Here is a 15252-nt window from a genome sequence, read left to right as displayed (position 1 = left end):
CGAGTCTTTTACTCCATGTTTCTCTCATGTATATTATTTACTAATTTTCATTCCTTACATACTCGGTACATTATTTGTACTGACGTCCCTTTTTGCCTGGGGATGCTGCATTCATGCTTGCAGGTATAGACAATCAGTTTGACAAGCCCTCATAGTAGACAAGGTTAGCATTCAGCGAAGGAACGGTAAGACTCCACCTCATTCGGAGTGCAGCCGAGTCTATTAGTCATCGTGTCAGAATTTTGCTACAGACTTATGGGTAGGTCGGTACCCTGTCCCATTTGATGTCAAATACTCTTAGAGGCTTTGTAGACAGTGGTTCATATTGTACAATATGTCAGAGGCCTTGACGGCCCGTATATATTCATATTTTAAGAAAGATGGTTCATTGATACAGTACTTTCCCACTTATAGTTATACGTTACAAGGTGTGGCCATATTGGCCCAGTTACCAATGACAGTACGATAAGAAAGATATGCTACGTTGGTACTCAGTTGAGTAAGGCACCGGGTGCCTGTCGCGGCCCATCGTTTTGGGTCGTGACAAAAGTGGTATCATAGCAGTTCTGTCCTAGGGATTCTACAAGCCGTATCTAGTAGAGTCTTGTTTATGGGTGTGTTGTGCACCACACTTATAAGCAGGAGGCTACAGGGAATTTAGGACTGTCACTCTTTCTTCTTACTGTAGATCGTGTGGTAGAGCTCATTTGTAAGAACTCAATTTTCTATACTCTATCTTATTGATAATACGATGATGCCTCCATCCAAAAAGACGGTTGGTAAGAGATATAGATGTGGAAGAGTTGAGTCAGAGGAACTCGATTTTGCATCATGCTTATGATGAATAAACGTGAAGTTTTCAGCAGAACATGTGTGTAAGCTTCTTGATAAGGAGCCTTAAGGTAAGAATATCTACCCATATGGTGAAAAGCAATGAGAAATTCATAAGGTAGATATAAGTTTCAACAAGTAAAAGAAGCAAGGTGAAAAGGGATACAAGGTACCCAGCTAATGAAGATTATCAGTATTTACAATTCAGGCAGAGGAATATAAGCCTTTTGAGTTACCTTCAACAATAACAGAGGTATATATAATTGGCCATTCCCATCTCATTTATGCCCTATGAAAGCAAACAGAAGTAGTATAAGAGATGGACGAATATTAGGATCCGACTGGGGTTAGAGTGACCCAACATGGTGGATGGCTTGTTTGCGTTGGTCGACATGTCCGAAGGATATTGCAAATGTGTTAATAGATCTCCTTGTGAGACACCCAAATGGTTCACTCTAAAATAGTACGGCTAGATATGAGTAATACAAAGATAGGCACTAGAAGCCTTGAAGGGATAAATATTATCTTAGTGTGCCACCCGTCCCTAGTGGAGAGAGAATGTTAGGCAACCCGAAGAGCCAGTGGATAGAGCAAGGGGAGATAAAAGCAAAAGAATGTCTTATTGAAGCTCTCAGAATAAAGTGATAGACAGAAATATTAGCAGGGAAATAAGAAGAGTTAATGAAGCATTATGAGTAAGATGTAATACATAGATGACAACGCTAGATCAAAAAGATGACAGTATTACAGAGTCTATAGTCAATTGAAGGAAAAGACGAGAGGTGACAGGCCTTGAGACAACAAAAGAGTATAGGCCATAAAGTCATATCCTCATTTCAAGAAATAAGTTATTCACTCCAACGCGACTACCGGAAGGAAAAGTTAGACCCAGAACAGTAGAAATCAGTATGGGCTGGTGAACAAGATAAACTAAACATGAATTAGGGACTAAGTGATTGGATAATAGTCGACATCATGAGAATTTCAGATTTCGTTACGGCGATAATAGAGTGGATAACAAAAGAAGATTCATGAAGAATTCAGAGAATGGTCATCCAGGAAAGACGCTTCCCTAAAGCAAGCAATGTGAGCAAAGTTAAGCTTAAGGGACTATATATGCCAGTTATAGTAAGTGTCACCCTCGCGAATAAGGAATGTTGTTATCCTTGGTACAGAAGGATTGCCGCAAGGCGAGTAAGGGTCATCGATGATGTAAAAAGATGCCAAAGACGAAGAGGTAAAACATCTATAGGTAGCTCGTCGTAATACTAAATCTTATAACTCCCTTAAAGGGATGAATATGGAGTGATGTGACATTAAGTCAGAATAAAGTGGTTCTAGTAACTATGGAATAATAAAGGAAGAATGCGATAAGAATGAGAAAGGGATAAGATTGCACTTATTCAAATCCTACAAATATGCTACGATTCCAGAACGTTATGCAAACACGATGTCAAAGAGAGGAAGTAAGGGTTCCTACCCAAGATGCTATTGATAGATAAGGAACTAGTGTGGGACGTAAGTTAAGATAAAGGAAATAACCCAAAAAATATTACGCGGAATATTGATATGAGAATGGGCCAATGAGTAGTTAGTAGTTGATTCAGGAAGAGCCTAGTTATGGCTAGACAAGAGGATACAAACAAATCAACAGATCGTGCAAGATAAACATAGTCAACCCCACCATGGGGAATTCAGTCTCGCAGATATGACATTGTAATACTTGAGAAATATTCAGATAGGAGTCGAGGTAATTAAAGGTACTGTATGAATGTTATGGAAATAAAAGATAGTCTCACTGGGAAGACAGTCAAAACTTCAGATCAGGAGCAACCCTACAAGCACAAGGGCGTGAAAATAAGTAACTACGGATACTTGTAGGCAAGGAAGAACATCAAAAATTCCGTCAAGTATACGATGTATTAAGCTCGCAACTTCACAAGAGTCAGAAGGTCTTCCCTAAGTAATACAACGAAATACTAGCTGAGGAAATAAGGAAAAGGCTTCAACCTAAGCACAATGACCTAATGAGGAAATTGTCATGTAAAAACAGTCTCACTACAACATTGTATGCGCTCCATGAGAAAGTGGAACCTACCGTCATTAAGGAACGGGAAGAAAAATCTATAGTAATATTCGAGACCATGTGAGTTGCACAAAAATTCCAACATGCGTGGGAACTAAGATAAGCTAAGTATACACGCAACAGATGGGCAGAAAGACCAAGAAAAGTAATAGCTTACGTTTAAAGGAAGCTTAGAGGGAACAAAAGGGATTATGCACTTAAGACTTTAGAGTGATATCCATGCACCATATATGTTGACATTCATACAGCCGTATAAGACTCCGATATAAGTTAAAAGAAAGAATTGAGCCTAGGTCATAGACAAAGGATTGAATTATCAGAAGATTGTATCATGGATATTCCATAGCGCCCATAAAAGGCTAAAGTAATAACTAATACCATGAGCCATAGATCAGAAGATAGCTTAAGCCTACATAAAGGCTGATCAGAAGGAAGAGGAAACTAAAGAGTTACATCAACCAAGTAAATCAGGAGTCTGATTATTGGACCCAGAAAATTATAGACATCATGATTGAGAATATTTCATAATCACTCTTAATATCAAAGGTACAAGAGAGATAGTACAGTAGCCATATTTTATAATGGCTCTACGATAAAGCATGTTAGAAGAGTACCAGCCTCATAAGAAGTCAGTATGAAGCTCCCACCGGATTGTGTATGCATCAGAAGTGCAAGTATTATAATGGAGTTTCAAGTTGTGGATGTGAATTATACCTATGTGGAAGGGAGGTTATGAAAGAAATAAAAGATGTGATGCGAGATTTTAAGGCAAGTAAGGTAAAGGTGAATAACGTACGAGATACTCAAGTGCAAAAGATCGTGAATAGTCCATATTTGAGACAGAAGGCTAGAAACGCTGGGATTCAGTATCTAGGAATGATAGCAGCGTCGTCAGTGGCATGTCTTCCAGCCTATGGTTTCTAGGTATCGAGAAGCCTGATTAAGAGAGTAAAGAAGACTTAGAGACGATGTGATGTCTCGCTTGATGTTCCAGTATAATATAAATAAATCTATGATGCTAGCAAGTTGAAAGGTTGCGAGTAATATAAATAGATATGTGTAGGTTAGGTCGCAAGCTATTGTATGGTAAAACGACAGGGTTTTAGGAAGACAAGAGTAAGGATAAGAAAGGGCGAGTGGGAAGGTGATGAGAATGGATAATTCCTCAGGATTAAGCCCATGAAAACAAGAGAGTTGATGGTTTCTCTAAGTTATAGAAAGCTCAGTATAGTCTGAATGAACTCAAATGAGTCTAAGACTAGTATCATTAGAAGAGATGGAATGTTGTCCTGGTAGTATAATGAAGGTATAATTGTGATAGATGAAGGATGACGTGCGAGCCTTCGATTGTCCACGTAAGGTAAATCACATTGGGATGCTATGAAATAAGATTATGGAAATATAGCATTGTATCGCCCCCAGGTGGATTAGGAAAATCACTTCAAATGATCCTCAATACAACGTGAGCCCTAGTGATTACGTAAGAGATTTCAAGTTATCAGTGGTAGAGTGTAGATCAATATTGAGGTGAATCAACAATGGATGGATAAGGGTTACAAAATATGAGATGAGAGTAGGTCGTCATTCGTAAGATGAACAGTAATGAGGAAGCATTAAATGACTTAGATTTATACATATATGATAAGCAATGAAAGAGTAACCTGGAGTTTGGTAGCAGACCTCAGTAACGATAAATCGAAGTAAGAGTTATGGTATAGTATGACCTACCTAGATGCAGTAAAGGCATACAAATGGATAACCGGATCTATAAAATAAGATATAACAATATTCGTAAGTTCAACAAAGTATCGAGTGAAGAACTCCATTGTACCTATAGATGCCCAGATGGACATCTTATTAAGCTTTGTATATGTTCGCAAAATTAGGCCTAGGGATTGGCTAAAAGCTGGAGGAAAAAGGAAAGAAGAGTCGCATAGGCGTACTTACAAAGTCAGAGTCGTACAAGCTGCATGATAAAAGATAGCAACAGTTACAAGATTGGAATGATTCCGACCACGAGTCGTGGTGTGAGAAAGAGGCCTAAGGGGGGGAATGCCCTGGCGTTTAGGATTCAATCACAGAACAGTTGCCTAGATGACAAGAGGAGTACTAAAGTATTCGCAAGAGCTATGGGTTATGAGAATGATAGGTGCATCAGTCAACATTCGAGGACAAATGTTCCAAAGAGGGGAATGACGTTACACCCCATATTTTCGTACGTGAAAGTACGCCATAAATAAATTGATAAAAGCTCGGAAATGAGATGTTACATCCCGTATTTTTGTACGTTAAAATTTCATCGTAAGTTAATCGACGTAAGTTCGGGAATGAGATTATTTTGGGATTATAAGTATTGTACTACTTCAAACAAGTGATAAGTAAATTCGTGAAGGTGAGAGGGTAAGTGAGTCGAAGAAAATGAGTTTCATTGAAGGTTATCGATTTGGGATAAAATGCGATCCGAGCTACAATATCCGGTATTTATAAATTAGTGCCATACAAGGTACCACATGATCATGATAGTAGGGTACATAAAGTGTGTCAAGTGAGTAGTATTTGAAGTAATTTAAGATAATTCTTAATTATGTGGGTAATTGGTTAATGGGAAGTTAACTATTTAATTAAGGAATGGTTGGATAAGACTAACCCTCCCCCCACGTGGCAGCACCCCTCCATCCCCATGTATGACTCTTAAGTCATTAATATTTGTGGCAAGATTAGAGATGTGAAAAGTGGGCGAGTATTATAACGTGAGTCATATATCATTTTAGAAAAAGAAGAACCATTATATGTCTTAAAGACATGAGAATCACATCTCCATTCTTAAAAACGTGAGATTTCAAGGCTCTTTAGGAATTCAAAGTATGATATTCCATAGCGTCTTCAACACTTCAAAAATCCGAGATTTTAGAGCACCTTAATTAACGTGAGATTTTGCAGTATTAAGGAAATACGGTGTAATCTTTCTCAAGAGAATTGACTCAGGTATGTTAAGGCTATCCCTTCTTTCTTTTGGCATGGTCCAAATGATACAAATGAAACGAGCAAAATACGCAACTTCCATAAATGACTCTATTCATAAAAATATTAGGGGTGTCTATATTCTTGATTCACCATATGAATTATTATTATATCTTCTGTTCATGGGTCTCAGAAAAATACGTATTTGATAAAGTTTATCCGACAGGCATATTATTTTTATGACATTCCGAGAAATCTTATTAATGTAATTCTTATGCATTTCATGCATTTATACATGTACATTGACCCATGACCAGATGGTGTTATATACGCGTATATATGTATATATATGTATGTGGGATCTGGAAAAAGGTTATGGCGTTATATACGCACCACCACCTAATCAGCTGGTATACGTTGATGATTTTGCCCACAGTGGCCGAGATAATATGATGGGATGCCCTCAGAGGCTTGATGATGTTATGAACGCATGTACCTATGCACGACATGACATTAATACGCATATGCATGACACTATAAGTGTTTCATGATTTACAGAGTTATCCAGACTTACATGTCGAGTCTTTTACTCCATGTTTCTCTCATGTCTATTATTTACTGATTTTCATTTCTTACATACTCGGTACATTATTTGTACTGACGTCCTTGTTTGCCTGGGGATGCTGCATTCATGCCTGCAGGTATAGACAATCAGTTTGACGAGCCCTCATAGTAGACGAGGTTAGCATTCAGTGAAGGAACGGTAAGAATCCACCTCATTCGGAGTGTAGCCGAGTCTATGAGTCATCGTATCCGAATTTTGCTACAGACTTATGGGTAGGCCGGTACCCTGTCCCATTTGATCTCAAATACTCTTAGAGGCTTTGTAGATAATGGTTCATATTGTACAGTATGTCAGAGGCCTTGAAGGCCTATATGTATTCATGTTTTAAGAAAGATGGTTCATTGATACAGTGCTTTCCCACTTATAGTTATACGTTACGAGTTGTGGCCATATTGGCCCAGTTACCAACGACAGTACGATAAGAAAGATATGCTACATTGGTACTCGGTTGAGTAAGGCACCGGGTGCCCGTCACGGCCTATCGTTTTGGGTCGTGACATGAGCATCCTCGTGACCAGCCTTTGATAGGTAGCTCCCGCATTCTTCAACCCAAATGACATGACTCTGTAGCAGTACATTCCCCTATGAGTGATGAATGTGGTTTTCTCTTGGTCGTCTTCTTCCATGAGTATCTGATTGTAGCTTGAGTAAGAGTCTAGAAAACTTAGCAGCTCATGTCCTGATGTTGCGTCGATGAGCTGGTCGATGTGTAGCAATGAGAATGAATCTTTTGGGCAGGCTTTGTTCAGATCGATGAAGTCTACGCACATCCTCTAGTTCTCGTTCCTCGTTTTGACCATTACCATGTTGGCAATCCACTTGGGGCACTTCGGCTCCCTTATAGAGTCATTAGCCAATAGTTTCTCTACTTCCTCGTGAACTGCCTCGTTGATGGTGGGGTTGAACTTTCGTCAGACCTGCCTTATTAAGGGTAGTAAGGGTCGACGTTTATCTTGTGTGTGGCTATCTCTTTGGGGATGCCGGGCATATCTACATTGCTAAGGGCAAACAAATCTGCGTTAGCTATTAGGAATTGACTAAATTTACCCGGGTCTTGGAGTTTGCAGCCAATGTAAGCCTTTTAGCTGAGGTCGTTGTGATCTAGTCGGATGGGATCGAGGTCCTTTAGGGTCGATCCTACAGCTTCGACCATTTTTGGGTCCTTAATGGTGTCCCTGGCTTCGACCTGCAAGGGCCTTGACCTTGCTGATTACTATGCTTCTTTTTATTTTTCTTTCTTTTGTTGGATTGTCGTATCATCTAAGGCAATCTGATATCATTCCCGGGATGTACGGTTCCCCTCGTATGGTGAATATTCCTAGGGTGTCGGGAACTTGATCACTTGTTATAGGCTAGAGGGGACTGCTCTCATGGGTGTATCCATGGTCATCGTACAATGGCATTTTATGTTGTGTTCTAATCCATTATGTGGAACGTGGTCTCCAACGTCACCCCACCGGTGAGGACGGGGAGTGTGATCTCACCCGAAGTTCATTCAACTGCATTGTTAAAATCGGTTAGTGTAATGCAGCACGACACTATCTTATCCTCAAGTCGCATCTATACGATGATTCAAGGATGAATGATGCATGCTCCGCTTCTATCGTCTGCCATAATTATCCTAACATCAGTATCAAGAATTCCTAAAGTAATGACAAGTACATCGTTATGAGGGAAAGTCAAACTGTCAGCATCTGACTCATCGAAGATGATACTTTTTTGATCTCTTAAGTTTGTGAGTGGCGGTGAACTTGATGTCGTTGATGGAGGCGTCGTCACTGCCACCAATAATCATATTGATAGTGCGAGCGAGCGAAGGTGACTTTGGTGGGCCTGGGCATTCTTAACCCCTTGCTAAAGTGTTCTTGCCTTTGTCGCTGAGTAAATCTTTGAGGTGTCCTTGTTGTAGCAAGTTTGCCATCTCTAATCTTAGAGCGTGGCAGTCTTTCATTTTGTGTCCACGGTCTTGGTGGAGCTCATAGAATGCGTCAGACTTTCTGGTGCTTGAGTCGGACCTCATCTTTGGTGGCCACTTCACCTTTGTTCCGAGCTTCTCAAGTGCGTAGACCGCCTCTGTAGGTGACATACAAAATTTATGTATAGAAAGTAGTAGGGGCACACCTCGATCGTTTCTAAGGATGTCTGATCTCGGCCTAGAAGGGACGTCTTTGCGGCGGAAGTTGGGGAATGAGTGCCCTGATATAAGGCTAATGCCAATATCTATTTGATCGCGGTATCGTAGGGTATTTCCTTGCGTTGTCCCTGCATTCCCTCCTAGGTTCGGATTGTACTGAGTTGAGTCATCAGGTTGGCCCATTGAGGTCTTCAACGTCTGCCTTGACCTTGACACTGTAGGCATTATGGATCTCGTCCTAGGTAGCCGATGGGTACTTCATCAATTGACTCGGCAGCTTTCTGGTCTCCTTTGAGTCTTCTTTGTTCAGCCCATTTTAGAAGGTTGCCATGGCCATTCCTTTTGAGACATTTGGTAAGGTCATCCTTACCTTGTTGAATCGGGCTAAAAAATCCCTCAGTCTTTCCCCTGGGGATTGTCTGATGGCGAAGATATCATTCACCCTTGTTTCTGCTTTCTTAGCCCCGACATGCACCGTCACAAACTTGTTCGCCATCTCATCGTATGTTTCTATGGAGTAGATTGGCAACTGCGAATACCATATCAATGCCCCCTTCCCCCTGTGAGGGTTTCGCTAAATTTTTTTCAATAAGATGGAGGACACCTACTTTTTAGTAAGGTCGTCGTCTTTCACGGCGGTGACATAGTAGGTCACATGGTCCTCGAGATTAGTTGTTCTGTCGCATTCGGAGGTACGAGGGCATCTTGAAAGTTTTCGGTATGGCATGAGCAGCCACTTCTTCCCTGTATGGCTGTTCTACGAACTTATCGGCGTCTCTCTTTGGCAACAATTTGGGGACACCTGATATCTTGTCTACCCGTTCTTGGTGCTCCTTTATTTGTTACTTGAGATCCTTGTTCTCGTTTTTTATTTCCTTCATTCTCTTTAACATGGAGGCGAGGACGTTGTCACCTGCAATGTCAATAATTATATGAGTGTTACCTGAAGTAAGAGGGTTTGGTTTAGTCGTCTCGTTCGTTCCTACGCTGTGTTGCGTGGATCCTTGTGGTTTTCACGGTTGTGCATGGGGCTTGCTTGCTTATTATGCTGACCAAAGTGTCGGTTAGCCAAACTTCGAGGAGATTTTCATGGCGGGTGGTGCTTCATCTCCCGCAGACGTGGAAGCCTCTTTCCATTTGATTTGGTTGTGATACAGAAGGGTGCTGGCAACTTCCCTAACCTGGGGGATGTCGTAGGGAATACCTCCTCATCTTGAGTTTCATATCCTTCATCGATGACACCCATAGTTAAGCGGGACGTTGTCCGTTGCCCTTGTCACCTTTTCTTAGTTACCTACCATGGAATCCTTGTTTGTACAGAGAAAAAGGATACTCTACAGCAGATTAGGTTAGTAAGTCACGAAAATTGTAGATCTTAATAAAAAATAATAGTTTGACTAAGAAGTCTCCACAGACAGCGCCACATTGTATAACCCAAAATTTAGATCTAGGTTTTTATACAATTAGATTTACAGAGAAAAAGATTTAATCCAAGTCAATATTAATATCCAAGTAGCAGATCTAGTATTTATATGAAGAGTATTAGATGTGTGCTGCTATATAAGAATGTCTTAGAGCAATAATGGCCTAAGAACGTCAAAGATAGCAATAAATGACATTTAAGTAATAAATAAAACAAGGTTCACTAACAAGGGTGAGATTTTCCACTGAGCTTTCTGACAATGATGATAAGCAATTGAATATTCTAATTCTTCTTGGACCGGGAGAGAAAGATAGAGGAAAATGAGTATAAAGGTAAACTTTGTATATATTCAATAAAGAGAGAATCTTCACAAAGAATGTCAATGTTGTTCTTTACAAAATGTTCGATCCCCTTCTAGAACTACATCTCTTCCTATTCATAAGGGTACATAGGCAACAAAACCCTAGATAGTACAACAGAAAGTAATATTCGCTAGAATATTTTCTAAGGAATCTAAATCTTTATACTAGTTGTTACCGCGTGCCGAGGTCAGATGCTCATCCTCACCCTCATCTTTTATTAGGCTACCTCGACATCAACGATAATTTTCTTTCTTATTATGACCTCGGCATTTTGGGGTGAGATTGATACGTCATAGTGTCGACGCGTCACAGCCTCCAAAGGCCTTTATCTTCATTGACCATGTTAAATGCGTGACATGAAGTTTTTCGCCCATACAATACTCCCTCCATCTTAAATTTTTTGATATTTTTCGTTCCTCCGGAGTTAATTTCACTAATTTTTAAAGTTAAGTTGAATTAAAATTAAAGTTCAAATTTTCTAAAGTTAAAAGGAAAATAAGATAACTTTTTTTTACCTAATGACAAAAAAATTACAATGTTAAATCAAATTTCATGTAACATAGATGTGGTGTCATATAAATCGGTGTTCAAATGGTTTTGTGAATTATTACAAATTTATTTTTAATTATATGATCCTATTTCTCTTTTTACACAAGTAAACATATCCATCTTTTACATAAAAAAAATCTAAAAAATATATTTTCTTAATTTTAACGTTGTAAATGATTCGAAAGTCATTAACCCTACTTGAGAAAACCATTTGGCTGCAACAGTACACGCGTCCACCTTCCCTACGACGATTTAGTTTTTACAGCTAACAGCTGGTTCCCACACGGAGGATTTTACATTTTTTTTTATATACAACAGTTGAAGTCCAGCTTATCAGAGTTTTGGTTTTGCTTGCTCCACAACTGAATTCTAAAGAAAGTCCTAGAGTCTTTTGAAACAAAAAGAAAAATCTTTAGACACCTGCAAAATTATTCAACGCATTTTCTGCTAATTATTCACAACAGGATCAACGCAATCTAGAGTCTCTTTTGTTATTGTCTGCTAATTAAACATGGGAGCTGAAGCTGAGGTTATGGTTCCAGTTCAACACACCATCCCTGTGTTGGATATCTCCTGCTGTTCTGATTTGGTCAGTTTTTTCTTTTCTTTTCCTTTCTTTTTTTGTTTAGTTGCCTTCTTAGAATAAAATGAGCTAAATTAAGCGGAATAGATTTCATATACCAGAAATTAATTACTTTGGGATTTTGACATAGTTGATTGATTGAATTGTTTTCTGCTGTTGTGTGTGTTTTATGGATCTTCATATTTTGTTTTAGTATCTTTAGGTTCCTCATCCTTGGAAAATTAGGGCAACGCCAGATATGTCCAATTGCGTGCCATAGATCTTGATTTAATCTTTGAGCTGAGAAAAGAAAAAGATACAATAACCTTTGTCACCGATAAAAACTTTGGTATATTTCCTCATTTATTATGTTACATCGTTTTGCCACAATTGCGAGGAACTAATCAAACAAACATATGACTTTTAGCGTTTCTTAACTTATCTACTTATTTGCTGTGTCACAATGGATTGATGTTCTAGGCATGAACGCTGTGATAGTCATATTTTAGGGTGTTGGCTTTATCCAGTTTAGAGTTTTGTCAATTATAATTAGCTATGGGAACTCATATATTGAACGAGTATCATTAAAAGTGTAGAAAATGTTTTACGGTATATTTGAATAGAGAATCCTAATCAGAAGAAGGAAATTTTCTGCAAAGTTCTTATTGTTTATGTTGAGAGTTTTATGGTTGCCAGAGTAGGTGCAATGATCAGTGGCGATCTGAGGGAAAAAGTTTAAGGTATGCTTGAGGGAGCCACTAGTCAGGTGGAGTCATTCTGCAAAGTGCTTATTGTTGAGCTTGAGGGCTTTATAGTTATCGGCTATTGCTAAGTATAGTTAATTAAGTAACATTGTAACGGTGATGCTCAGCAAAAATAATAAACATAAAACTCTGGAGTGTCCCACTTATATGGACAGCATATAATATCTCTTAGTGGTTGGAGAAGATGCATCCTTTTTTTACATTTACGACCAATCTCTAGGTGCGTGTTTACCCAGCCACATTGTGAGCGCTTACTATATGTTCGAAATAGAGCATTGACCAATGTAGACTAGACATACAGAGCATAATTTGCTTTTGCGTAGTACTCATTAAAGCATTTAGTTGCTAGGGCAGTCTGAATAGTTGAGAACTAGTTGAGTCCTCCCAACCAAATAGACTGAGTTTCTTGTCTGATGTGGGTTGTGGTAAAGTGGTGGTTCTAAATTTGGCAGGGAAATCCAAAATTTTTCCGGTTTCACGAACCAAAATGTGATCCAGGATTAGCTCATTCACTTAGTGGCAACCAGAGCTGCTGGTTTTGAAGAAGTTGGAAAACTTAATGAAAATTGAGGCTTTTTCTCCTAATTTTGTGATTCTTTTCTGTTCCTTTTCAACATTTGGTTAATGCTCATGCCAAGACATTTTAATCTTCTATCTAGGTTGACAAACACTTTGAAAAGTTTGAGATTTCAGGTGTTTGGGACCAATGATTGATTTTCAAAAGCACAAGTATCATAAAGTTTTTCATTTTCTTCTTTTGATAAGGTAAAGATAACTTTTATTTAACTAGTACCAAGAAGGTACTGCAAGACAGTACAAAAGAGAACATCATAAACTGTTATCATTAAAAATATTTAACCAATCATGCTACATAATTGTTCAGTCACCTCTCACTTGCAAGAAAAGACAATGTTTACCAGTTAAGTATCTTTTATCATAAGTTATTAACTTTATGATAATACAACAATTCATGTGCAAAACCCCTCCATTTTTGGGGCTCTTTTTAATCCAAATTGGATACGGTCAGCTGATGTGCCTTTTGTTCAATGTTCAACATCATTTCCTGCCAAAATATATACAATTGGTGTCAGGTTTTCTTTTTCTTGGTGGTGTCTGAGATTTAGTCTAACAGACCTTTCTTTCAGGATGTTAAATCCCCAGAGACAACAATATTGCAATTCGTTCCTAGCATTCGCTCAGGTAGCTTTTCTGATACTGGCCCTCGTAGGTTCATGGAAGACGAGCATATAAGGATAGACGATCTATCTGCACGTCTTGGGTCACTCATGGGGTTTCCGAAGCCCAGTGCTTTCTATGGGGTAACTGTTAGATTTTTGCATGTCTTTTTTCCCTATACATTTTCAAGGCAACGCATTTCTAATATCTAGTTTTATAGGTATTTGATGGCCATGGAGGACCGGAAGCTGCAGCTTATGTAAGAAAAAATGTACTCAGATTATTCTTCAAAGACACCAACTTCCCACAAACTTCAGAAGTTGATGATGCATTTCTAGAAGGGGTGGAGAGCTCTCTTAGGAAAGGGTTTCTTCTGGCTGACCTTGCTTTAGCTGACGCGTGCAATGTTAGCAGTTCTACTGGAACCACTGCACTGACAGCACTTGTATTGGGAAGGTAAGGTCATGACTCATTGAGATGCACCTATTTGCGAGCTTTCCTTCCAGTAGAAAAATGGTTATGGCGTACTCACACGTGCAGCTACGAATATGATGCTTTTTGTCTCTCCTTCTGAGCCTTGTGCTCAACTTTATGTTTGACACTCCTTGCAAAGCTAATGGTATTAAATTGTCCAGCTATCCAAGTAGAAGTCATGAGTTACTGACTCCTTACCTAAGGAGGCCGATTGATGAATGAGAGAGGGAAAAATGTTCAGTGTATCTGCAAAACTTTGCTTCACCAAGTTTTGAACCGTAAATGTTGATTATACAGCAACTTGGTTGCTGGAGAGTGTAAGGGAGCGGACATTATAGTTGACTTGATCGTTCGATGAAAAGTTTGCAGAGCTTTATGCATGTATTTGTATACTTGTTTTCTAAATGATACTTTTTGCATTTTAGGCTTTTAATGGTGGCAAATGCAGGAGACTGCCGTGCAGTCCTTTGCCGTAAGGGGGAGGCAATTGACATGTCTCAAGACCATAGACCAAGTTATGCAGCAGAGAGGAAGCGTGTTGAAGAGTTGGGTGGATTTATTGATGATGGCTATCTGAATGGTATACTATCAGTGACCAGGGCCTTGGGGGACTGGGACATGAAGCTGCCTAGTGGCTCTGCCTCTCCTCTGATTGCAGAGCCAGAATTTCGACAAATTGTTCTGACAGAAGATGATGAATTCCTTATAATTGGTTGTGACGGGATATGGGATGTCATGTCTAGTCAACAAGCAGTTAGTATAGTGCGTAGAGGGTTAAGACGGCACGATGATCCTGAACAGTGCGCTAAGGACCTTGTCACGGAGGCCCTGCGGCTCAATACATTTGACAATCTTACTGTAGTTATTGTTTGCTTTACTTCCCCTGATCATCCAGATGTATCACCTATGCGTCAAAGAACATTAAGGAGCTGCAGCTTCTCTGCAGAAGCCTTGTATGCCTTACAAAGCTGGTTAGACAACAACGGGAGCCGTTGATGGCGGTGCAGGCTGTTTGCAGCTGCCTCATTTGGGCAGAATAAAAGCAGCCAAAGTTTTGGTAGGGGTCTTCTCTTTTCTTCCTGTTGTATTCGGTGGGTATGTGTGTACATAGAATTGGTTGGTTACTAGGGAGCTATGTTGATTTTTAGTTTATTATGGCCATTGTTAACGTATGGCCCTCTTTATGTAACTCATTCTATTGGTTGTACATAGTAACGCTTGTACTATTTACTCGTTATAGTAACTAGAGTGCAACAAACCTCTCCTGAATGGATGGTGCTGGCACAAATTGATTAAAAGTAGGAC

At 39.4% G+C, this 15252-nt stretch overlaps 1 protein-coding gene across 2 annotated transcripts; it reads left to right on the top strand.

The window, feature by feature from the left end:
• The first annotated feature begins 11296 nt into the window (after nt 1–11296).
• LOC104092866 (probable protein phosphatase 2C 2) lies at nt 11297–15216 on the top strand. 2 transcript variants are annotated; one of them, XM_009598548.3, is made up of 4 exons: nt 11297–11560; nt 13443–13616; nt 13694–13929; nt 14373–15216. In XM_009598548.3, the coding sequence occupies exons 1-4, from the start codon at nt 11483–11485 to the stop codon at nt 14941–14943; spliced, it is 1059 nt and encodes a 352-aa protein (XP_009596843.1). In that variant the 5' UTR covers nt 11297–11482; the 3' UTR covers nt 14944–15216. The 2 variants fall into 2 exon arrangements, with proteins under 2 accessions (XP_009596843.1, XP_070043697.1); XM_070187596.1 differs by lacking the exon at nt 11297–11560 and adding an exon at nt 11830–13062.
• The last annotated feature ends 36 nt before the right edge of the window (nt 15217–15252 follow it).

Source organism: Nicotiana tomentosiformis, chromosome 1, assembly GCF_000390325.3.
Source record: "Nicotiana tomentosiformis chromosome 1, ASM39032v3, whole genome shotgun sequence".
NCBI classification, from domain to species: domain Eukaryota; kingdom Viridiplantae; phylum Streptophyta; class Magnoliopsida; order Solanales; family Solanaceae; genus Nicotiana; species Nicotiana tomentosiformis.
This window is presented reverse-complemented; position numbering and strand designations above follow the sequence as displayed.

Bases quoted from the DNA above. Each gene is read 5' to 3' on its own strand.
- LOC104092866 (XM_009598548.3), top strand. From the start codon at position 11,483: ATGGGAGCTGAAGCTGAGGTTATGGTTCCAGTTCAACACACCATCCCT. The intron at 11,561-13,442 runs GTCAGTTTTTTC...CCTTTCTTTCAG, and splicing joins TCTCCTGCTGTTCTGATTTG to GATGTTAAATCCCCAGAGAC. The intron at 13,617-13,693 runs GTAACTGTTAGA...CTAGTTTTATAG, and splicing joins AGCCCAGTGCTTTCTATGGG to GTATTTGATGGCCATGGAGG.